The sequence below is a fragment of the Atractosteus spatula genome, chromosome 3 (genome assembly GCF_055471065.1).
Source record: "Atractosteus spatula isolate fAtrSpa1 chromosome 3, fAtrSpa1.hap1, whole genome shotgun sequence".
NCBI lineage: Eukaryota > Metazoa > Chordata > Actinopteri > Semionotiformes > Lepisosteidae > Atractosteus > Atractosteus spatula.
The window spans coordinates 24,809,506-24,835,768 of record NC_142708.1 but is presented as its reverse complement, the minus strand read 5'-3'; the positions used below and the strand labels follow the sequence as shown (position 1 = coordinate 24,835,768).

General features: G+C 37.2%; 1 protein-coding gene across 1 annotated transcript in view; it reads right to left on the bottom strand.

Moving 5' to 3' along the window:
* Positions 1–26,263, bottom strand: part of slc12a2 (solute carrier family 12 member 2) — a 92,465-nt gene that overhangs the window by 44,133 nt on the left and 22,069 nt on the right. The window contains exons 2-4 of the mRNA XM_088910465.1: positions 7,881–8,000; positions 1,949–2,024; positions 1,175–1,270 (exon numbers count right to left, since the gene is read on the bottom strand). Of these exons, the coding sequence (XP_088766591.1) occupies positions 1,175–1,270; positions 1,949–2,024; positions 7,881–8,000 (292 nt within the window). The remainder of the gene's footprint in view (positions 1–1,174; positions 1,271–1,948; positions 2,025–7,880; positions 8,001–26,263) is intronic.

Sequence of the window (26,263 nt, the reverse complement as noted above, 5' to 3'; positions counted from 1 at the left end):
TGTGGCAGGCTTTGCGACAGGGAGATTTCATAATGCATATCCTGTAAATAATCTTCTTCGGCAGATTGACAGGTAAGATAAAGTAAAATGATACACTCACATCTAATAAAATACAAAACAAAAAAAATAAACTGGATAACTCATATATCCAGCTACGACTTGGTTGAAACAACTTTATACAAAGCTAGGGAACTTTTCTAGAATATTACTGTTCTGTTATTTTCTAACTTAATGTACTAGCCTTCCTTTGTTTTTCAAATGTCAAAGAGCAGTAATACATCCATAACTACCTTTCCTGCAGAACTGATGCTGTTTTACAAAGGAAGCTTAGTGTGTCTCACAGAAATGCTTAATTCACAGATTTAAAAACTTAATGGTTTAATATAGGAATAAATATTTTGTTTCCAAAGTAGCACAAAGAAATTAATCACAGATACTGAAAAAAATCCTAGATTTAAATTCTTTAACAGATTAGATTTTTTGTAAGAAGTCAGTTATAAAAATAAGTTGGGTCAGAGGAAGACATATCCCAGACAGTACAGTCTGCTTTAACCTTCATTTAAAGTTAAGACCTATTTGAATTTTTGATTACACTTTTTTAAAAAATGATATCAACTGTTTGTTTCTACCAAAAAAAATCCTGAAAGAGAGGAGGAACACAAAATGGCCATAAATCATTCAGGTTTCCTTAATTAATTGTATGATAATGTACTTTTATTTAAGAAGTCCAGAACCTTATATTAGTATATGGTCAATCAGAACAGTGGGTAATTGACATTACGTGATTTCCGTTCTTAATACTTCTGAAATCATTTAGTTTTAAATCAATCTCTTTTGTATTTGCTTAGACAAGAGTAGAAAAAAGAGACAAAATATTAATTTCAATTTCTAGGAGACATTACAAAGTTAAACTGCTGCAAATATGCAATTCTCATTTTGTCTGCGAGCCTTAACACAAATTCCAGCAGTATTGAAGCATGGCTTGCCCAGTTTCTGTACAGTCTGCTGTGTGATATTTTGCAGTTACAGCCAAATCTGCTGCTTGCACGCGTCTCCTGCATTGACGTTTGTGCCGTTTTAATAGATTTTGAAGGCTTTTCTTCCATTACTAAACAAAGAATGAACATGAAACTTTTTGGCAACAGTAATGAACTGGTTTAAGACATGTACATACCTCCTCGCACAAAGCCATTAGTTGCTATCGCTGAAGTGGAAAGTCCAGTGATGGTTGTCACAACTGTAGCCATTAAAACTATCACACATGCAAGAACTGGAAAAGAAAGCAACAGGTTCAAGGACTATTTCAGTATAGATTATCATGATCAGAGAGCAGGTCCATCTAATCTGAAAAACATGTTGCACAGTACAGTTTAAGATTTTTTTTTAAAAACTGACACAGAAATGTGAAAAGAATATACATTACTTATTCATGAAAAAGTCCTTTGAGACTTTGGAAGATAAACAACGTATCGAACTTCAGATTACTGAAATAGGTTTGATCTAAGAACTCATATTACATGATAAAACTATATTTTGTTTCTTTAATTGTGGAGGCAAGTTAAAAAATAATTTCTTACATATCATAACAAATAGAACCTGAGGGGAATAATGGATAAAAGGTTTCAAAATTTAAAAATCTAGTTATTTTTTTTTACAGATTGTCAAGTGATCCCTAGAGCAATGTATTTTGTAATTGTGAGCTACTATGTAATATGCTCCCAATCACCAATATTGCTCTGTAACCCAAATAAGAAATCTATCATTGATATACTAACTACTGCAATCATGCTAGGATTTTGTTTCTCCACGTGACTTTGGCAGATTGCTATATTTAACATTTTGCAGCGACATTCAACATCTTGATGGTAAATGGTGTGGATTAATGTTAAAGTGTAAATTAAAAATTGCAATTAACAGGGACTTGCAAACTGTGAAAACGTCCACCTACCAATGCCAGCCTGCCCCACAATCCACGTCATGCGAATGAAAAGCATAACACCCCAGATGTTCAACATGCACCGGATCTAAGGACAGAAAGCACAGCTGTTTTTGTTACATTACATTAAAGAAAAAAACAAACAGAAAAAAACTCTAAATTGGTACCAGCTGCAAACAAAATATAATAGCTTTGATGGGAGAGGACTAATTACAAAGTAATCTAACAACCTAGTTTTTTCAAGGAAGCATGCTTACTATGACTAAATTGGGCAATTTCTATACAAGCAATAATTCTTATTTACAGAGTTCATTGGTGTTAAAAAGTTAAAACAAAATGTTGAAAATTCCATACAGAATGCAGATTAGTACAGTTCCTACAGATGTATAAGAAATATGCATGTGAATGACCTTAAGGGTAAAAACAATACATTTCTTTGACGCACCACACAAATGGGAGAGAAAATCATAAATAAAAATGTCCATATTGCCTTTATACATAGACTACTGTATCTCTACTTTATAAACACTAAGATACTTCTCACAATAATATAAATCAATTTCTTTTGAACAAAAAAATTCTTCATATAAATACATACACAAAAAAGTATTTGTTTTTCTTATCACCTCATACTGGCAGCTGACATTTACAAATTTCATAAAGTTACCAAACAGTCAGGAAGTAAACACTACAGACCATGTAAAATTAATAGTATCTTATTTGCTTTTTCTCCATTTTCTGGACTGCATCTTTATTTAACTTCTGGAAAGGCATATGCCCTGTTACAAAACACAAGAAACACCAAATATTTCTCTTCTTCTACACAGTGATATGTGAATCATGCCACAAACTCATTCTTCATTCAAGTGTTGAATGTGGCAATAAGAAAAAGTTAAAACTATATGATCAGGCAATCATTTATACTGGGATTTACACTGTGAAGCAGATGTGCCTTAGAAATGCAAAAGAGGGGATTATTTATTCTCAGGAATTAAATTTAGAGAAAGTAGTTCTATTACCAGAAAAAAATAATTCTGTTTAAATATTTTCAGTCACTCTGTGAATAATTCTAATTGACTTTTAAGACTGATCATAGAAAGCATTTAGAAATCATGAGGACATTTCTCCCTAACATTTCACTAGTTATACCAGTGAGTTTTGGGGAAATAAACTGCCCTTAACTACTTCCAAAAGTCCAGACAATCATTAATATTAAGATAAGATTCAGCATATAACCTTTTATGGCTGATTATCAGTATCAAATCTAATATAACAATCATTCCCATATTACTTTCACATGGTTCTAAAAGCACTATCTAAACCATGGATATTCTAGCCTGAACATTGACATTCTTTTTGTTAAAGTATACAAAAGGGGACAAAAATTCAAATTAATTTGAGAGACAAAATAATTTCCATATCTCAATATACAATTGAAAACAGTTATCGATTCCATTGTTTGGAACAGTGTCCAACTGCCAAAGCAGATGTTTGAATTTGTAGATTAAACAAATTCTGTAAAAAAGAAAGTTTTGTCTACATGAATGTCAAAACAGCCTGGATGAAAAACAGGAGTCAATTATAGCAAACGTAGATAAATTCACAAGAAAGACAGAACTACGTTAAACAAAGAGGAAATGGTGCAGGACCATTAATCTGACAGTGAAATTTAGCAAAGCCCAGAAATTTAGCAGAGTGTATCATTAATCAGCTAAGTAGTTTTTATTTTCCCTTATTCAACATTAAATATATTTAAATCATCATACAGGACAATTTCTTCATCTCCTTTATTCTTTCATTTATTCATTCCCTTTTTAAGCAAGTAAAACTTTATGTAGGTAAGTTACTGACAGGTGAGAGAAACTGTCACTAACTGGTGTCCCAGAACACAGGACACAGCTGTTACTGTTATTAAAGGTGTTACACATTAGGAACTCCTCAGCTGGCCTACTTCCCCATATGCATTCTCAACTTCTCCTTCTCTCCATCTCTGTCTACTCATAAAGCTCGCTGTCCACCGGATCTGATCTCCTCCACAGACTGCTCCGCCTCCACCCTCTCTGTTGCTGAGTATTTCATATCCTTCCTTTTCTCACTCCTGTCTTCATCCTGTACCATCTCCCACTGTCAGCTTCTCAGCCCCCACTTTGTCCTTGCTTTTTTTGGGAACTCTCACCTTTCAGCTAGAGACTTCTCTAAACTCGAAAGAGTTCCTGCAACTTTCACTCCCTGCTCGTAGTTCATTCCTTGACGTCCTCCATTCCCTCACTTCTATCCCCTTCCATTTCTCCTCTCCCATCACTTGCCTTCTGGACTCCTGCTGACACCCAATCTCCTTTGCTCCACTCTCAGGCTATATTCCCTCTCTTTACAAACAGGTTTGCATTATACCTCTTAAACCTTCATCCCTTCACCATTATCTTTTAACCTTTATCAACAGTTACTCTTTGTCCTTTTTTTCCCAAAACACTTGAGTAGGAGATACACCACCATCTCACCACTTCCTCTTACAGCACTCGCCGCTCGACCCTGCTAAATTTAGCTCAAAACTGGGAGTGGGTTATTAAGCTGGGAACCTGCTTTGCCCGAACCTAGACTTAGAAACACAGTGTGATTAGAACCTAAAAGGCACATAACTAGAACATACTGTGATAAAACATAACTGGAATTTCATTGAAGTCACAATCCTACAAACAGAGGAATCCTACAAATCACACATTTTGGAGGCCAGATATAAACAAATTATACTGATAATCCAGCCCACATTAAAGAGCTTAGTAAACAAAGACAAGAAACTCCCTCTTAAAGACTTCTTTAGGGATGAACACAAATCCAGGAAGAGTAGCATGGGGGTGCTGCACTACTGTTTAAATTTCTTTTCTTTCACAATTTCTACAATTTAGTCAGTGTCACAGCTGAAAAATACGCACATTTGAAGATATGTATGTGGTTCTCTAGGGAGCACATATAATAATAATAATAATAATAGCTTACACTTATACAGCGCTTTTCTGGACACTCCACTCAAGTTAATGGGGACTCCCCTCCACCACCGCCACCAATGTGCAGCCCCACCTGGATGATGCGACAGCAGCCATAGTGCGCCAGAACGCTCACCACACATCAGCTATCAGTGGGGAGGAGAGCAGAGTAATGAAGCCAATTCATAGAGGGGGATTATTAGGAGGCCATGACTGGTAAGGGCCAATGGAGGCCAGGACGCCGGGGCTACACCGCCCTACTCTTTTCGAGAAACGCCCTGGGATTTTTAATGACCGCAGAGTGCCAGGACCTCAGTTTTACGTCTCATCCGAAGGACGGCGCCTGTTTACAGTATAGTGTGCCCATCACTATACTGGGGCATTAGGACCCACATGGACCGCAGGGTGAGCGCTCCCTGCTGGCCCCACTAACACCTCTTCCAGCAGCAACCTTAGTTTTTCCCAGGAGGTCTCCCACCCAGTTACTGACCAGGCTCACACCTGCTTAGCAGCAGTGGGCTGCCAGTTGTGAGTTGCAGGGTGATATGGCTGCTGGTGTGCAACAGACCATTATATACCAGTGCAACAGACATTTGCCGTTGCTTCAGAAACTTTTTTAATCCAATTTGGTGCAAACTAATATACAGTGCCTTGCGAAAGTATTCGGCCCCCTTGAACTTTTCAACCTTTTGCCACATTTCAGGCTTCAAACATAAAGATATAAATTTTTTATTTTATGTGAAGAATCACCAACAAGTGGGACACAATTGTGAAGTGGAACGAAATCTATTGGATTTTTGAAACTTTTTTAACTAATAAAAAAATGAAAAGTGGGGCGTGCAAAATTATTCGGCCCCTTTACTTTCAGTGCAGCAAACTCACTCCAGAAGTTCAGCGAGGATCTCTGAATGATCCAATGTTGTCCTAAATGACTGATGGTGATAAATAGAATCCACCTGTGTGTAATCAAGTCTCTGTATAAATGCACCTGCTCTGTGATAGTCTCAAGGTTCTGTTGAAAGCGCAGAGAGCATCATGAAGACCAAGGAACACACCAGGCAGGTCCGTAATACTGTTGTGGAGAAGTTTAAAGCCGGATTTGGATACAAAAAGATTTCCCAAGCTTCAAACATCCCAAGGAGCACTGTGCAAGCGATCATCTTGAAATGGAAGGAGTATCAGACCACTGCAAATCTACCAAGACCTGGCCGTCCCTCTAAACTTTCAGCTCAGACAAGGAGAAGACTGATCAGAGATGCAGCCAAGAGGCCCATGATCACTCTGGATGAACTGCAGAGAACTACAGCTGAGGTGGGAGAGTCTGTCCATAGGACAACAATCAGTCTTACACTGCACAAATCTGGCCTTTATGGAAGAGTGGCAAGAAGAAAGCCATTTCTCAAAGATATCCATAAAAAGTCTCGTCTAAAGTTTGCCACAAGCCACCTGGGAGACACCCCAAACATGTGGAAGAAGGTGCTCTGGTCAGATGAAACCAAAATCGAACTTTTTGGCCACAATGCAAAACGATATGTTTGGCGTAAAAGCAACACAGCTCATCACCCTCAACACACCATCCCCACTGTCAAACATGGTGGTGGCAGCATCATGGTTTGGGCCTGCTTTTCTTCAGCAGGGACAGGGAAGATGGTTAAAATTGAGGGGAAGATGGATGCAGCCAAATACAGGACCATTCTGGATGAAAACCTGTTGGAGTCTGCAAAAGACCTGAAACTGGGACGGAGATTTATCTTCCAACAAGACAATGATCCCAAACATACAGCAAAATCTACAAAGGAATGGTTCACAAATAAACGTATCCAGGTGTTTGAATGGCCAAGTCAAAGTCCAGACCTGAATCCAATCGAGAATCTGTGGAAAGAGCTGAAAACTGCTGTTCACAAACGCTCTCCATCCAACCTCACTGAGCTCGAGCTGTTTTGCAAGGAAGAATGGGCAAGAATTTCAGTCTCTCGATGTGCAAAACTGATAGAGACATACCCCAAGCGACTTGCAGCTGTAATCGCAGCAAAAGGTGGCTCTACAAAGTATTAACGCAAGGGGGCCGAATAATTTTGCACGCCCCACTTTTCATTTTTTTATTAGTTAAAAAAGTTTCAAAAATCCAATAGATTTCGTTCCACTTCACAATTGTGTCCCACTTGTTGGTGATTCTTCACATAAAATAAAAAATTTATATCTTTATGTTTGAAGCCTGAAATGTGGCAAAAGGTTGAAAAGTTCAAGGGGGCCGAATACTTTCGCAAGGCACTGTAAATGAGGAGGCAAGGAATGGCAGTACGCCATTTATTTTTTTAGCTGATGAGAAAAAGAGGCATCTTTAGGCCATTAAACTAATGGTCTAAAGTGAGGCCATTATTTCTCTTGTTGGTACTACCAGAAAGAAGTACACACATCTAAAGGAAGAAAGTAATTTTACTGAGGATCTCTATCTCTAATTGCCTATTAAAGAAACTTGAAATGTGTCAGTGTTGCCTGCTTTATCTCATGGATGATCTACAGTATAACATCTACAAAAAAGAGAAACAAACATTTTAGAGCCTATTCAAAAAAAGATAACCAAAAATATATTAAGTCTACCTACATGCATGTTTTCTAAAATAAGGACCAATACCAATTTAAAGTGCTGCATTTTATGAGCTCAAATAATTTTGTGAGTTTGACACAAGCACCGTTACAAACACTAACTTAAAGTATATGCCTTAATTCCATGCATGAAAAAATAAGTACAGTTACCAGAATACTTGCTCATTACCAGAGAATTTGAAGAAAAACAAGAAAGCAATAAAAACAAAGGTCCCAAAGTCTTCAAACAATTTCTTTAATGCGCTTATGCTAATAAATCCATAGAGGTCACGTGTAGCATAGAAATGTGTAGCAGGACTTTGTATTAGTAAAACCAGAAGCAAAAGCATGCCGCCTCTACAAGAGGACCTGCTCACCAGAACACCCTTGATCCATCCGAACTTCACAACACCCTTGGGCTCAGAAGCCTCTTTGGCTGCAGCTTCTTCTGCTGGAGTCAGTTCCTCACCATTCGCATAGCCATCCTCAAAGGGCTCCTGGGAAAACAGGCAAGACAATCTAAGCAGAGCAACAGAGGTGACGGACAGACAGCCTCGCTCCCTCTCAAACATATCACACCGGAGTGACGAGAAAAAATCCAGAGGACTATGACTACCGAATGTAAGCCTGCTGATGTGACACACATGACTCTGGATGGGCTCTAACACATGAATTTTGATCTGCCATTTTTAAACACATTTTATTTCTCCCATTTTTGTGTAACGAGCCCTGCAAGGATAATGCTACTTTCTCATATTGACTGAACTGTTCATGACTCGCATGTTGCTCTCAGTTTGATTCATCTGGATCACATGTATGCATCTACTGTACTTATGAGCATTAGTTTCCCAATTTATGTTGGTATACACTTTCAGAAGCCTGGTTCTAAATGATATATAAGTGGACACCTGTGCTAATTAAGTTTTTCTCATACTCTGAATAGTAGACATGTACATGGCAGTCACATTTGACAACTTTAACAGTTTTTATAACTTTAACGTGCAGATCAGGGTCTGCCACATTTCCACACTGGTTCTATGGCGAAGCTGTTGAAACAAATGTACAGTATCTGCATATTTTAAAAATTAAAACCTGTGCTGCCAAACACATTTATAAAATATGAGTTACTGAACACCTGCCAGGAATTCTGCACAGACAACCATAATACCATGTGTGCACAACACTGGCTCTAGTTGTTCTGACATAACTGCAACTTCTAGCTCTGATATAACTGCAAAGCTCTAACTGCAATGTTAGTTGCATCTAGTCCCATCAACATAATTTTTCGCCATGATATTGACCATAGCTATATTCTCGAAATTACAACACTCAGATAATTAACGAGGTCTGATTTTATTAATCATAAAGTGCATATTGCCTAACCGAAACATGGTACATAGTGAATGGCTATGTACTGCTCAATGAGAGTAGTGCCACTGGATGTGGCAATGTTGAAAACTCATGAAACCTTGGTTGGGTAGATTAATCAGCAGTCACTTATCATTTAAATGTTGATCTAAATATACTGTGCAGAATGTTTAACCTATTGAATGACTATCCTATTTTCTAATGCAAAAGAATCATTTGGTATCCCTGCTTAGTGATTAGGTTTCTACCTGTGTTTTCAGAGCTACAAAGCTCTGTTTTGTACAATGTATGCAAATACGCGATTTCAATATATATCTGGAGTGTCCTAAAGGACAATTGCCTGTCTGCTTTAGATTGGGTGGCCTTATCTCAATGTGTTAATTTCTCCAACATTTCAACATTAACCAAAATATATTGTGTTGTGGGTTTTCCAACCTACAAACATTAATTTTGGCATTTCATACTGGATCTGGCAGATCTCTTGTCTTCCATTAATGCTAAACACAAATGACCTTCTTTAAACACAATTTGGCGAATACAACTAATTAGATGGACTAAAAAACTCCAAGTTATCATGGAAGAGAATGTAGCTGATTGTATTCTTACAGACTTATGGTGTGCATCAGCAATCATCCAGGGAGCCACCTTCTATCGCTTATTGTCATGGGATGAAATAATAATATCCATCAATAAAATGCACAAAACAGCCAGGAATGCTGCCCTTTCTCTATTGAAGAACCTATAACAACACTTTAAAGACCTCACCACTTCTATCAGAGCAGAAAAAAATATTAGAGTTGCCAATCTCACTTGTTGCATGCAACACTATGCCCACTCTTGCCTTCACAGGTGTCTTGCATTTTATCTCCTACTTACGTGACTGAATTGGTGGTTAATCCGAGACCTACTAAATGCGATTTAGACACTTTTGTCCTCTTGTTACAACCTTTCCAAACTGCCTTTCCTCACAAAATACAGGCAGTGGCAGCTCAGTTACAATCTAATCTTGAATCTAATGAGTTCTTTGAACCTTTTCAGTGTAGAAAGACGGTAAAGAAACAGCCCTTGTTAACATAATCAACTTACTGATGGCTCCTGACTCCATCACTTTCTATGACTCTTAATCTCCTTCTTCCAGACTCTGGAAGTATAGCTTTTTATACTGTCAATCACCGCATCCTACTAGATCACATGGAAAACACCTAGGAGTTATTAGCACCACCTTTTGTTGGCTGGGTTTTTATTTAGCTAAAAAGAGCTCATCTACATATGCTGCCATTTTCAATTCTGATGGCGCCACACTTACTCAATTTTATCCATGGGATTCTATGTTGCTGCCTTTAGCTTCCTATGATGACACTCAGATTTACTCATATGCTAGCTCAAACTACTCCGCATCGGCATATAATTCTTGTTCTATGTAACCTGCATGCCCTATAAAGGATACAGAAAACATTAAGGCTGTCCTGCACAAGAAAAAAAACACTGAATATCTAGCTCCAGGTTATCATACAGGTTTATTGCATGAGTCTACTGAAGACCAGGCGACAGAATGGGATCTTGAGCCTTTTCTTATGCAGTGTCTCATCTGCAAAACACAATGTCCAAATCCATTCAAGACTGTGGAACTGCTGACATTTTTAAAACTTGCTTGAAATTTTAATGTATAACTGTTCAAATATTGGTTTTATTGTGTCAGCTTGCTGCGCTTCTATTTTCTCATCCTCTTAAATTCTGTTGCCTGTATAATGCCTGTGCTATTGCACAGCACTGATGTTCTGAAAAGCATTTATAAATTAAATGTATTGTATTTCTATAATCGCCATGAGACCTTGAAGGTACAAAACTTCATTCTCCATTTTCATTGCCTTTTGATTTTCAAAAAACGGGTGTTGACAAATGTACAAAGCACCATTCTTGCGGTGCTAAAAATAACCTCTTCAATTTGGCAGCTCTGCATGTACACTAGAATAAGAAATTAAGTAGCATGTACAAGAAAAATGCTCTGAATACTAAAAGAAAATTTGCATGCCAGCAACAACTATACTGTAATCTTTGCTTAATTATTTGAATACAACTGTATTGTAATGCCCTCTTAAAATGTTTTGGATTACTGTGACTTATTTCATAATTTGGTTAATTGGTTTATGAGTCATATTAAATACATTTTAAAATGACTGCAAACACTTAAAAGTAGCTTCAAGATTAAATGGTATCACTTTCTTAGACACAGAAAGTGACAATGTCACTCATGTTTATACATCTATCAAGCATCATCAGTGATGTCTATCAAACATCTCCTTAAGTCCTATAATAGATGGTGATCACATCTTAATAGCAGATCAAATTATGCTTTTTAATTATTTTATTACCTATCACGTAGACAATGGAAAACATATCACGAAACACAGTGAATTTCACTTAAACATGCATTAGGCTGAACATGGATTTCTTGACAGGTCCTCAGCCTGGATTTCTTTAGTAGCTACAGTACCAACGTCCTGCAATTTTGCATCTTCAAAAAAATGTTACTATGGCATGTATAGTATGAACAACCAAGGAAGCAAGTAATTTAATAAGAAAATATATTTTAAAAACATGCTACTTTAAGAAACACTATCTTGCATAAAAACAAAACAAAGGTATTTATCAGCCATTTTATCTTAAAGTCAAAAGTTAAGGTCAAACACAAGAAGGTTCCATCCTGTGTGGAGACAATGTGCTGACATTACACATCCCCACCTTTCCCACCACAGTTCTGTGAAATATTCTAAAAGAACCAAGAAAAATACTATATATTATTTGGCCTACAAGCATTATTCTGGTGTGAGAAGAAAGGGTCATTATTAGCAGAGCTCATATTCAACTTCTTGTTGCTGTTTATCTGAAGCCTTTTTCAGTATTATTTCTGAATTAGTCAGCAGCATTGACACATCTTCAACAAGCATATTAGTGTGTTGCTAACTTTCATAAACTATTTACACTTCAATAACAAATTTATCGACAAGGCAGGGCATTGCTGTAATCTCAAATCAAGACACACCTCAAATCATGTTTTTTAATATTTAGGCTTCTGATGAAAATATATGTATTTTTAAGGTGATAAGTAGTCTGATGCACTTTGCTCTTGAAATACTCACTAAGGCTCTTGACATCATTTCTGAGCACCCGTGTCTTTATGTAAATCTGACAGCATTTACAGTACTGGATGACAATACTACTTATGTGTCCTAAAATGTAATTATTTAAGGTAATGTCTGTCATAGTGTTTTAAGTGGATAATGTACATCTATCAATATAAAACTAAATACCTTTTTACTTGCCTGCCAGGATATGCAAATTAATTCTGATAATCTTCCACAAATGTGCATTGGGGAGAGCAATTTTAAACAATTTATACAATTTTAAACAATTTAACAAGCATCTGTCATGTTGGAGGAGAAGCAATTGTTCTTCTTCAAAGGACCAAACCATGTTACAGAACGTGACATTTCGTGACCATCTGTTCAGCAGTTGAGCAAACAAACAAAGAAAGCAAAAAAACCTCTTTATTACAGTCCATCTAGTTGTGCGTATAGATCGGTACTCTTTTGACATTTGTTTTCTTTATCAAGCATGTATATTTTTCTAAATAGTCGTATAAGTGGTTGTTTCTGTGTTAGAGATTACAAGGCCGTATCCGTGATGTGGTTAGGCTATTTCAGGAAGAGTAAGACTGTTTCATCTTTGAAATGACAGGCACACGTTTACAATTATAAATTATTCAAGTTCGCCCTCCAGCATACAACTTTTCGGAAAACAATCAAATCGTAATAAACCATTTTTTAGATCTTGAAACTATTACAGTGACAGGTGTATGTGAAACCCATTAAATTAGGCAGGAAAAACAGTTCTGGGAAAGTTCTGGGAATTAAACTCACCAGTCCAACAAACCACAAAAAATGCTCTACTCCAGCTCATTTCATGAAATGCTGCCTATGCTCCTTAAATTGGTAAATCTATAGATCTGTAGTGGTCTGCTGCAGACAACGGAAAGCTGAGGAATTTTAAAATAACCACTGTCAAACTACTACTGCTGCTTTTATCCCCATTTATCTCAGAAAACACACACTGAAAAATGACTTACCTTTTAATTACATTCTGGAAAAAGAAACAAAACTGCTATGCAGACCTCATACAACCCATCATTAATATTAATTAATTAAAACTCTGGTACACACAATATAAATTAGGTTTAATGTAAACCAACAGTAGCAAAGGTAGAAAATGCTCCCAATTTTTATTATCAGTATTCTTTCTAGGATAGCAACCACGAAACCAAAATCTCCAAAAAATATAAATACAAGACGATGGATGCCAGTCCATTGTAGGGCATGTGCACACATAACGAAGGACAATTTAGAGACACAACTTAACTTAACAATCAACATGGCTTTGGAAGGCAGGAGCAAACCAGCAAACCCGCCAAAAACCCACATGATCATAAATCAGAAAGCAAAATCCACACAGAAGACAAACCAGTCTGAAACCAAACCCACAGCTCAACAGCTTTGAGGCAGCAGCAGACTGTGAGGTTTCAACCAAATTATAGGTTGGGCAGGAGCTTGGCAAATGAACTTAAACACAGAAAAGAGCAAAGCAAACCACTCAGGAAGAAGGAACATTGCCATGAGATGTGTAGTGTATTTCTGAACTACAGGAAGCTAAATATGAAAGGGATCTGGGCGTTTATGCAAATCCTCCTATGTACTCATCAAGACAATATGAGGAAGCAATAAAAAAGGCAAACATAATGCATGGGTATATCTAGAAACGTGTGGAAATGAATCAAGGGAAATTATGCTCAAACCTTACAACAATGAGCCAGAACTCATTTAGACTTCAATATTTGTGTTCATTTTTGGTCATCATACAGCAAGAATGCTATTAGCCTTACAAAGAGTTGAAGGAAAAACAGCTAGGAAGTCCCCTGAGATCAGGAATCTGTCATATATAGACATGGTGAAGGTACTAATGTTTTAGTCTAGAATATAGGAGATGGAGAGGCGACTTGATCCCAGTAAATAAAATACTAAGTGATGTATCGGGGACAACCCAGTGTTTTCTATAATCTCAGGAGTAAAATAAAATGACAGGGTCACAAACGGAAACTAAATCAGAATCAATTTAGGCCAGAGAAGAGATAACAGTTCTTCACAGCGTTCTGGATGACTGGAATAAATTTAGCAGGTAGTTTACAAGGTAGTTAAGGCCGTTTGAAAAAGCCTCTGTTCGGGCTGAAAGGTGTTTTAGACTCACTTAGCTACTAAAATTACCCAACTAAGAAGAGCCGGCCTCTTTTTTTGCAGCCTCTCATTTTTGTATGCAAAACATTTAAAACAGGCTTCTTTTATGATGTTGAAGTCGCTCACATTATTTCAAGATAAAAAAGCAAACTCAGGAAGACAAATAAAAATAAAATGCTCGGAAAATTCTAATCTCCAGTTTCAATAACCAGCTTCCCTTAGTGGGTTACAGTGGGTTGGAGCACAACCCAGCAGGCGCAGGGCACAAGGTGGGATTACACCCCAGCTGGGAAGCCAAACACAGGACACACGCGTGCATACTCACTCTCACACAAGGGGCATTTCAATCTCTTTTTCTAAAATAAAGTTCTCTTATAGTGGGATAATGAGGATTTATTAAATCATTAATACGGCATCTCTGGCATGTTGTCAAGCATGTGACATGGGCTCTTGTTACTCATTGCCGTTGCCCATCTGTCAGCATGCAAGTCTTTCTAAAGTGGGTACCTGGATAATTCCTGAAGAAACCATCTTAAGGGGTCTCTCAACACCAGAAAACACAGTGCCATTTAGTAGGAGTGGGGGGGGGGGGGGGATAGAAACAGCATTGTCAGCAGCTCTCTTATCTGTCGGCACTGAGCTATGCTTGGGAGGGCCAGCCCGAGCTGGGCGAGAGGATTTCTGAAGGGGTATTGTTAGCAGGGCACGTGTGGGCTGATGCTTTAATAATGCACCACTTTCTCAACAAAAGCGCCTGTGAGAACAGTAAGCTGTGGTGGGAGTGAATGACATTCTCTGTGTGACCACCAGTAGGTCATTGTGGACAGACAATTTCTCTGGCAAGAGAGTAAAGGACTTCTCAGGCAGGGGGCAAACTGTGCTTTTTCTGGACATGCCACTATAATAAACCTAAGTGTGTCTGGCAGTCACTGTAACTATTTGACTTTGTATTACAACGCACGGAAATTAGGCCTATATTGCTCCTTATTATGATTTAGACAGGCATTGTAAAAGGCATTTAGCTCACTTGATGTGTTTATACAGCTCGTTAAAATCAAATATATCCTTGTTGTGAAAGATCTACTGTTTCACAACAAGGATATATCTACTGTTGAGTAGATTACTGTACTCATAAAACACACTAAGTATTAATGTATTTAAGCCTGGATCAAATAATAATACATAACTTGTAATGAAAAATTTTTCAAAAAGTTTTCAAAGCAAAGAAACTTAGGATTCCAACTTATTACTGTACCTATTGAGTTTCAGCCAATGTTTAACACTAGTAATACTTTTCCTAATTTCTAATACTTATTAGAGAATTTTTGTATTCATCAGATTCTGAACTGTTTCATGAACCAATAACGGTTGTAGGAGTATAGAACAAGCTACCCAGCCATTTGTTGAAGCTAATAATACCCTGGCTTCCTTCAAGAATTGGTGAATGATCAATTTGCTACTAACGGCGATCTAGATGGGACAAATGGCCTCCTCTCAGGTAATTATTTTTCTTCTGCAATTATAAGTCTACAGTCTACAGTTTACAGTCTGTAAAACAATTCAAAAGTCAAAGGAGTGATGTGCGGTAGTTATACATGTAATTCAACTAGCCGACTAAAGTGAAAATGTTTCATGTTTAAGTCTACATGTTTCAATTAGGAGTTAGATAATAAGAATGCCGCTAAATGGCATTTGTATCAGCCCCCTCGTAAACTTCCATTAATTTCTGTTGGATGCTGGAATGTTTTGGTTATTAAAGTACACAATACGCACGAGGTGTAGTCAAGCCCAACAGTTCTACATGTAATTATCATAAATTACAAATATCTCTAAAATAAATAGAAATTAAGTCCTAAATAATTTAGGTTCCCATTAACCTGGGGTCATTCTTGGAACAACATATGGCATTGCAAAATCCATTCTTTCTTGCTATATCAGTTTTCTGCCACTGCTCTAAGCAGGTTAGCAAATTAAACAGCACTTCACACTTCAATACCTGTTTCTTTAATTAAGTACAGCTGGTATTTTAACAAAACAGGTGCATGCAAACTAAAACCTTAGTCAATACGTATGTGCCAATTCCCTAACAAGCAAATTGCTTTTCTAAATTTATTTCATGACCAGACATTTAACTCACTCTCTGCAAAAGATAATGATCTTTTTCACCCCATATTCTTCACACATCCGACAAGGTCTTGTTTAGCTTTTGTCTATCAGAAGTTAAACAGGCTTGGGCTTGGTAGGCGCTGGGATGAGAGACCTAAGAACTGCTGCTACAAGCAGTGCGGCTTTGCTGAAGTATCTGTGAAGCAATTTCTCAATTCTCCACCTGATTCGTTGTGAAATGGGGCTGCTGGCATATAATGTCTGCCCTACAGTATGTCACACGTGCAGTGTGGGTTCTGCATTTTAAATTGTGGATTAAGTGGATCCCTTCTTATATGCAACACACTTTGCAAATATCAATTATTATTATATCCATGGTAAAGAAGAAAGCGGTAATTCTCTACAACCCAAATACAACTTACGTTATGACTATTTCAGAATTTAAAAAAAAGGCTGGACTGACAAATGTTTAGACATAAGGGGGGAAGAAAAGATCAGCATTACTGTACTAAACACTTTTAATTCAGCAGTGTTTCTAAACAGAAGGTAAAGCTATCATGAAGTATTTATAGGAATCAGAGAATTACTTTCAAACCAGGGGAATGTCTGAAAAGCCCAAGTAAATTAAACCAAGTAATCTTAACTTTTTCACTTACACTGTGCCTCCTAAAACGCAGCAATCTGTTAGACATCCTGACCTTTTCGTTTTAACGTGCTAATCCTCTGTCCTATTCCCTGATCCCAGTTACTTTGAAGGTAATAAAGCAGACCAAATGCATATCAGCTGATAATTTGCAAGAATCACAATCCTGATATGGCAATAATGACCTACAAAACAATGTCACTACATGGACATTGCTGTCACAATTTAAAAAAAAAAATGCAACAATTTTTTTTTCCAAAAAGAGTCTCATTGGTGTCATCCACCAAGCGGTGTTTTTGTATGGGAAACTAAATCCACTAGAGACACTTCTTGACTACACTGTTTCACAAATGGAACACCTTCATATTAAGGAAAACTATGGCTGTCAAAGTTTTTTTAGTGAATGCTGAGTTATAAGTTATCCTTTTTGTACCAATTACACCAACGATCTGCTTAAAGAGCAATTCAAGTTTATCTACCCCTCCAAAAAAAATAAAAGATATTTAAACTTGACTCAAACACAGTCAAGAGGTCTTTGATGATTGGGCTATGACCGCAGACCTGTTATTTCAGCTCTTTGAAGAGAAAGCCGAAAAAAGCATAGGGCAATGAAAAACAACACTGAAGACAAGACCTCAAGTGTAGTAAACATGCAAAGCAGACCTAAAGGTAAATCTGAGATCTAAATATAAAGAAATGCAAGGCTAACCAAAATTCAAAAGATAATTTCAAGAACCTGTATGAACAACACGTCGTATGTATCGGTACACAGCCACCAGGTGGGGCCAAACGCACCAGATGAAATCCATGTAAGAATTTGCACCAAACTTCCTCTGAGGCTAAATTAAAAACCCTATTTATGGAACTAACTGTAAAAGAATAAAATAAGAGAAGCTATTGCCAAACAATAAAAGAGAATTATGCTCACAGCATTGACATACTTACTATGTAATTAGGGAGGGTGCAGTAGGAATAATTTGTCTTTCAATACAATACAAAGAAACTAAGGGAAACAGACACTGTATTCAACCCCTCTTCCCTAAAGCAAGTAGACATTTAGAGCAGCAAAAAAGACATCTTCTACAATCAATTAGAAACTAATCACTGCACTTCAAAGAAGTGGATTCTAAATACTTCTGCCGCGGAATAATTTGTTTTTAGATGGTTACTGCCACCAGACCTTTTTTCCCTCCAATGACAACAATAAAATGATGCTGGATACTCCTGAGGCAAGCTTTTCAAATGCAGCAAGAGTAAATCAATTTCCAAGGGAGCTGATTTGCACGGTACAACAGTTGGAGACCACCTAATGCCAGCCTGCCGCTCCACAGAAGCCACAGTGATTACAATAATCTGTATTTTGGCACCAGTAAGTATAACAACTGTCAGAGGGCTAAGCTCAATGCCTACGTCAAGTCTACCCTTCCCTCTAGGTCAGGGGCAGGCTTTTCCAGCTTGCCACCAGTTACTGTGGCCACTGGTTTTCACCTCACCTCTGAGCCTAGCTACTAGCCAATTATGTGGCTAAGAGGTTGAATCAATTTCATCAGAGCTTAGTCTAATTGAAAACTAAACTAACAAATCTGGGGGAATCTGAGCCCTCAAGGACAGGAGAAGCTCCTAGCCACACAGGGTTATATGATCATCGGTATCATACTGTGCATTACTTTTAGACAAGGTTATACTATCAATGCCATTATAAATTACAGGTATAAAAGTGTCAAGCCATTCAAGACTTGATACATGAAAACAAGTCTTTGCATTAGAAAAGAAACCGTTCCTCATTTTGGACATATGTAATCAAGCTCCTACATCTTCGCATACCTAATGAGTGTGATTTATAACTAGATTCACTTTTGCACACACCACTGTTTTCTGCCAATCTATTGTTTACATTCCGTACAGTAAGTGCACCTTAACAGTTGCTTCCTCTTCCAGAAGTATGTGCTATTTATAAGTTGCCTATTTTTTAAACACTAATGTGTATGTGTGTCCATCTAAATGCAAGTAATACAAACCACAACACCAATATCAGCGTGTCCAATTAGATGTCATTCAAAAGTCAAGAACTAAGTTATCTATAGATGTGGCACGTGTAATGATTGGAAAATCAAGTAAAATAAACCCTACAAAAAACAACCAACTTATTTTTCATTGAAACTATTCTGATTTAATCTCCTTCATGCTTCACATGAAGGCAGATAAAAGTGTGGAAAATAAATGCTGCTTTGCATGACAACAGAAGAATAAACAACAGAGATTGGTACAAATCATAAATCAAAATTGTAATTTAATTTTAAATTTAAGTTTCCTTATAACTGTGTTGTGTAACTAATATATTGGATGTTTGGAGTTTTTTTGGATTTGTTTGCACATTAGCCTTTTTTTTTATACTTCTTGGTTCATTGTCAGTTTAATGCATTCATTGTACTGACATCCTTAACTAGGCAATCTTAAAAATATTGATTCTACCTCCAAGATGAAAACTTTTCAATGAAAAATTAAAGCAAAGATTGAAAAAACAATTCCTGGATAAATAAATGCGCAAAAAATGCCTACTTATTATTATTAGCTATGGTTATTTCCCATTTACAAATAACAGAGAATGCAAATGAAGATTCAGCTGACATGGAGGAATCTCAAGAGAGCTAAATTTCACTTGTTCCTTTTTAGAAATTCCTGCTAGCAAGTAGTGAATGTAGCTGTCGGTTTTCTCCCTTCACTGTGGTTCATAAATTTGGCAGTAACATCTGTTCACTACAGTGGGAGCTGCAATCACATAATGTGACAGTGACATTACAAAGCCGGACACTTCTTTCCTTGTAAAAAAAAAAAATACATCAGTAATCGTGATGCAGTAGAATAAAAATGCTCTCTCAGATTTTACTGCTCGTCTTCAATCTTATGATTCTTTAGATTATAGAGTATAGTCCCTCCTCTTTAAATGAGTCACAGAGCAAGCCTTCTGATTTTCCAAGTGTCACAAGCAAAACGAACATTTTCGCCTGGAGATCATAAAATGAGCAATGAATGTCAAGAAAATTAAGCTTGTAACAGATTCAATACTTTTAAGTGGCAGTCTGCCACTCTAGCAGCTTGCCTGGCCTCTCCAGAAAGCCTGCCGTGCTCCGGGAGAACACCGACATGGTGCTTGTGTGTGCTGTAACTGGCACACAGAAGTGGGACATGGTGTCAGCTTTCACAGCCCAGGTGCCATATGTTCTAGCAGAAAGGCGCCACAACCAAACCAAACGTGTAGCTTTTGCCAAACGTCGACGCCAAAGGGCATATGCAAAGGAGGAAAAAAAAAATCTTCCGCTAAGAGAGCAGAAATTGTTTGGACTTTCCTTAAAGTTTTGTGGTGAAAGAAGAAAGTTAAATATTTTTGGAGGTATACAAGAACACAAGTGTTATTTTGCCATACAGTGGACAGCACACATTGTATCCACACAGGATACATGTATGGAGAGTTACTTACAAAGTGAACACAATAGAGCTAAGAAAAATTACACTCACTACAGTAGGATCCAAAAGTGAGTACATTTCTGTCTATGTATTTTTCTGTATATTTGATTCAGTAGAAAAACGACCAACCTGAAGTTAAAACCTAGCTGAAGTAGCTTATTCAGGTTTTATGTCTAACACAGCAGTAAGATTGGAAACAACTGAACAAGGCTCTTTGCCCTCCTACAAGCTTCTCGATGTGGTAATGTTTTTATAATGTAACAAATTGAACATAAAAGTGATGCTCTCAAACAAATGATATATGCATCAATATGCACTGTTAAAACGGCACGTGTGTGGTCTGTATCAGTTTGAAAGCAATCGATGTTAAAATGTGAGGCTGCTTCTTTGTTGCCCAGGAAGAGTAATGCAAGCATTAGTCATATCACTCCATGCAACACAAAATACAGATGGTAAAAAAGTAACAAATGTCTCTCATTTACATTATCTTTCCAATGAACTGTCAGTGTGAGCAATCAGGCAAGAAAACGGGAGATCAGAAGTTGTTTCAGCCTTTAAAAACAATTAGAGAACAAAAAGTATTCACAATTTCCAGTATAGTACACAGGCCTTACGTTGGCAAAAACAGGTAAAAACTCAAATGAAAATATGTAGAAAATCGGAACTTTCTTCAAAACAGATCTCAAACTACAGTATTCTATACCAGTATTTCAATCATTCCAAAGCACCTCAAAATGGGACTATATAACCATTCATACAATATAACCATTCACGCAAGGCAGGATTGGATGGGGGAAAAAATCGTGACATGGGGAGAACATTCAAACTCCACACATAAGGCATCCCAGTTCAGACTCAAACCAGTACATAAGAGCTGTGAGGCAGCAGCACTAACCAGCATGACACTGTGCCTCCATGCCTTCACACAAAACAGAAAGCTGTTCTTCTGTATAACAGTTCCCCAGCTATGGCTGACAAAATTCTTAGTTAAAAAAGTATGCTTTTAATGATCTACAATGATTTTGTTCTACAAAAGTTTCGGTATCTTGGATAATCTTGAGGAATAACCATATCAGGGTGCCTTTATAATACTGCTTCAATTCCTCTGCCTGTTTTTCTGCTCAGCATTTAGGATACCTGGGGAATTGTAATCTGATATTTTGTTGATTTGCTTCCCTATTTTCCTAGCAGTTACAGCTTTACTCTGTAACTCTGTATCCCATCAAAGAAATAAACTGCACAGAGCCATGTTACGTAGGAAAGAGTAAAATTCATAAAAATATTTAACCTGCATGCCACCTTGAATGTTTCATTTAATTAATTAATTTTAGTTACTTATTTTTGCTTAACTGTTATGAGACAAGATGCAGGAAAAGAAAAGGCTTACATACGGGGAGCTGTGCTTTCCTGAACATTTCTGTAACCTAACAGGTCTGTATGATGACTCAGATGACACAATAAAATAGACATTTAGATAAAGTAATGGTGTAATTATAGGTTGTGGGATGTGTTTTAACTCTAGTCAAAATTATTTTGTACACATCTTAAATTAGTCTGCCAAACAGTGAAAAAATAATCTACTGCATCTTCTACTATAGAGACATGATAAAATGGGGTGCTATTTGTGGAAAACTGCACACTCAGCGCCAAAAGAGGTTATAGCAAGGTCATAGCACTACAAGAGAATCCTTTCTCCCTGACATCAACAGAATGGCCAGTGAGTGTTTAGATTTCAATATGCCTGTCTCTTCCTTTGATCCTATGTGGTGGCTGACTATACACAGACTACCAGTGGTGAAAAGTGGTGGCAGCGATTTTTTTTTTATTTGAAGGTTGAAGGTTCATAAAGAAACAACTCAGTAAAACGACACAAACCAACATTGTCTGGCTAATAAAATTGAGCGTTTCATAAAAAAATTGTTGCCCTATACATGCCCTAAAGCTATACATGCTCTAAAAGGTAAGGCTTTCACAGTAGATCTATAAATAAAACTCAATTAGAACAGAATGTATCACACTAAAATAAGAATGCAAGTCTAAGACTAATTAGCAGCCTTAACAACATCTTTGGAACTGGAATAATTTCTTCGGTAGCGCTTACCGAAGAATTATCACAGAATTTCTGCTCTGTGAGCTTTGAAATTCAGTTTTATTTCTATGCTTATAAAAATCTCTGCATCAAAACAAACAAAACCCCAGCTTCTGCCATGATGCTGTGAGTCTGTAGTTTTCAAAGACAGCAGCATGCATGCATGCATAGCCCTCTGCCATTTTCCCAGTATTTCATAATCTACATTCTAAACTGCATTGTGGTATCTCCCAAAATTCACATTCAATACATTATTCTGATGCCTTTGAGCACAACACATTACAGTGCCCTGCCAGGTCTGTCTGCAGGGAGGCAGGAGTATGACTCATCGCCAAGCAAACTACTACGTAATTATTCAGACATCAGAGGATGCCAGTAATGTCAGTGCAGAGTTTTTTTTTTAAAACAGAAGTACTCTCCACCTTGCAGAAAACTGAACCTTGCATTTCAACAGAGAATGGTCGTGGCTAAAAGCCATTAACTTCCTTTTCCACTTTCCCTTTGAGTTCAGCAAACAGCTGCACTTATGTGAAAAGAACATTACACTTTCTAACAAAAACTGAATTTCACCAGAACATGAAATAGTTCTGAGAAACAGATTATAGATAACTTCTTGAATTACCCTTAGAAAAAGTCATACTGTAGCTCATATGACTAATCTCCTTAAAATAAAATTGACACTGGAGTAAAGACAAGACAGACTCCCCCCTGTGTCAGTACAAGAAATTAGATATTCAAGGTGTACATACCGATCTTTACAATACATGGAACCTAAAAGTCTGTCAGAATCTTACAAATTATTCAGAATAGGAATTTCTAGTATTACAGTATATAGATGTTTGTTTTACATCTAACACAACAAATACAGTTTTAAATAGACTACAATCTATTCTTAGAAATTCAAAGAGATGTACAACACCACAAAAAAGAACAAACTGATTTTGTGAAAACAGAACAATTAAATTGGACATTAAAAGCTTTATCTAATAAGTCTTTAAGTGAGTTTTGACAATAACAGAGACTAAATTGAATAAGCATATAGAGAAAGGGCATGTCTCAGAGAACGTCATGCTTACAGTTTCTTCTTAAAAAGGAAAAAAACTACAATAGAAAATAACAGTCAGTGTATCTAATTAAGCAAGACTGTTGATTTGGGTGGGGCTAATAATCAGGTCTTCTCTCTGAAATGGTAGTTGTGATGAAAAAGCCAGGTAAGAGTTAGACATTGTTGTTCTTTTAATGACACAGTGAGAACTTTAACTTAGCTTACTTCAAATTAGGTTTCCAATTAACTGTGCGTCAGAGGTTTCTCTCTCTCGCTGTTACCTTTGTGGTTTGAATTGCCACTGGGGAATATATTGGGCACTGCTTTTCTATTCAGTTACCTGCTTACAGACTGAATTGACCAGTTCTGCTTTTAATTGGCTTCCAATTTAAGTAAGCCATATAAAGACAAGGTCACAAGCTTGATATTTCTGGTTATTTGTCGCACCCAGGACAGTCCCAGAGGAAATGGACTCTTTGCCTTTACCCTCCCTAACGTAGGTGAGAAGCCAGCCACAATCTGCATAAACAACCTTCTCATAATATGTGTTGGACTGGAGTTAAATCTGAGATTTTTCCAATTTAAATCAATGCACCCTTTGTTCATGCAGTTTCATGAGCAGTCAGCATTTCGCAGTGTGCATGCCTGTTTTAATTCTGAATAGATTTTTAAAAAAAACATTCACAGCTTAGCATTTTGGCAGAAAATGCATTTTTTACAATGGGAAAAAAATGACCTGAAAATCGTTAACCTAGAACTTGATTTGAGATCCTTTTACACAAATATGGTAGTATCTGCCAGAAAAGTTCTAAGGGATACTCACTGCTTCAATGAGATTATATATGCAGCATCACTCACATCTGTAATAATGCAGATACACAGTCTAGTATTTCGTTCCAAATATTTACCCCAATGAGCTCTAGATTTTTAATTTTCAAATTGGAAAGAAGAGAGAACAGTGAAGCCGGCAAACGTTCCAAAACACCAAACACTAAGTCCCTTCTCTCTACGCCTTCTTGACACTTAGCATCTTTACAGATAGCTAGCATTGTACTTCTGAATTTGAAAAAAGTCTGGGTTGTGTACAACAGCTAAAAAACATTATAAAGCACCACATTTGGTATTGTAAAACCAGTAATAACACCTGCCACCAACCATCCTCAGAGGCTCAAAACAAACGTGGAACCTAATGACCTGCTTATGTTTGTAACCTTTCTTATGTTCCTACAACGACACATGAAGACTGCCCAGTTTTCTTCGCTACATGTAACTTCATGTTCTTAAAGGATTTTATTGAGAATAAGTACATGCCTTCTAAAAGTATTCAGACCCTTCCTTTGAAACTCTGTTATAAGGGCCAGTGACTGGGGTGTTGCTGGCCCATGGACATTTTCTCCAATCTCAGCCATTCCACTTTGTAGCTCTTTCAAAGTCATTGTTGGCCTAACAGTAGCACCCCTAACCAGTATCACCATTGCATGACTGCTCAGGTAAGACGGACAGCCTAATCTAAGTTGTGTCTGGGTAGAATAATATACCTTCCACTTATTGTTGATTAAGTATACCGCACTCACAGGGATATACAAATACTTTCAATATATTTGTACCCTTCTCCTGATCTGTGCTTTTCAATGAGTTTATGACTTACTTTAAAGGCTTCTTAGTCTTCAAGGTTGATGCTTTTCTTGAAATTCACTACCCGATCAAGAACCAAGACAAGTGTTCTTATTCTGAAATCACGATAACCATTTTTAATTGCTCAGAGGCCGAGGCCACTCGGCTAGTTCTATAGGCAGTTAAGTAATTTTGTACACCTAAATTAATTTAGGTTTGCCGAAGAAAAGGATTTGAACATTTAAAAAATGGTTCAATTTTTATGTCATATTATCTAGCTACTTTTTTTTAACTTTAAATGTGTGGAGTAGGATGTGTATATAACAAATATTACCTACTAATTCAAAGCCTACAAGCAGTGTGAAAACAGTGCAAGGTGCTGTATATTATATTTTTAATGAACTAGAGTACAATCTCTCCTTATAAGGTGAACCTGACAAAAAAATGTATCCCAGCTGTGCATATAAATTTGATACTTTGAAGATCTTTTCTACAGAAACCACCTGTGCTCAAAGTGCACTCTAGAAGAAATGAGTACTGTAACCAGCTGAGTACGCCAATTAGCACGCGTTTGAAATCAATTGTAATTACATTGTTTACTTCACTGTCCCTAAATGATGCAAACTACAAATTACAGGGTCTGGAATACATCCACTGACCTTATTGTGGTCTGGAATACTTGCATACAGCGCAAGGTCAGCTAAGTCAGTAAGGTCAGTAACAGTGGGGGGCAAGCTGGTGCAGTCTGGTAAGAATTGCTGAAAAACAGGACTGGATATGTCAAAGACAAATTAAAAGAACAAAAAACAATGCTTTAAGGAACGCACTTGAGTTTGATGATCCATACTATTTATTAATGTACATAACATGCAAGAACAAATTATAATCCTCACCCTGAAAGGGAAATACCAAGACTAGTTTCAATGGTACAAAAACCGGACAGCCGATATACTGCTTAATCATGAAAAGCAAACAAGCCTCAGTGATAGCACATCAGTTATCTTTTATACTGTTGACAAAGGCCTATAATAAAACACTAAATAAACACAGCCCTAGACACTTCTCAATAGATTCCCCATCAACAGACACAACAACAGACAGGAGCAGATGCTGATGCACTGATCCAGTGATGCACAGGCACACAG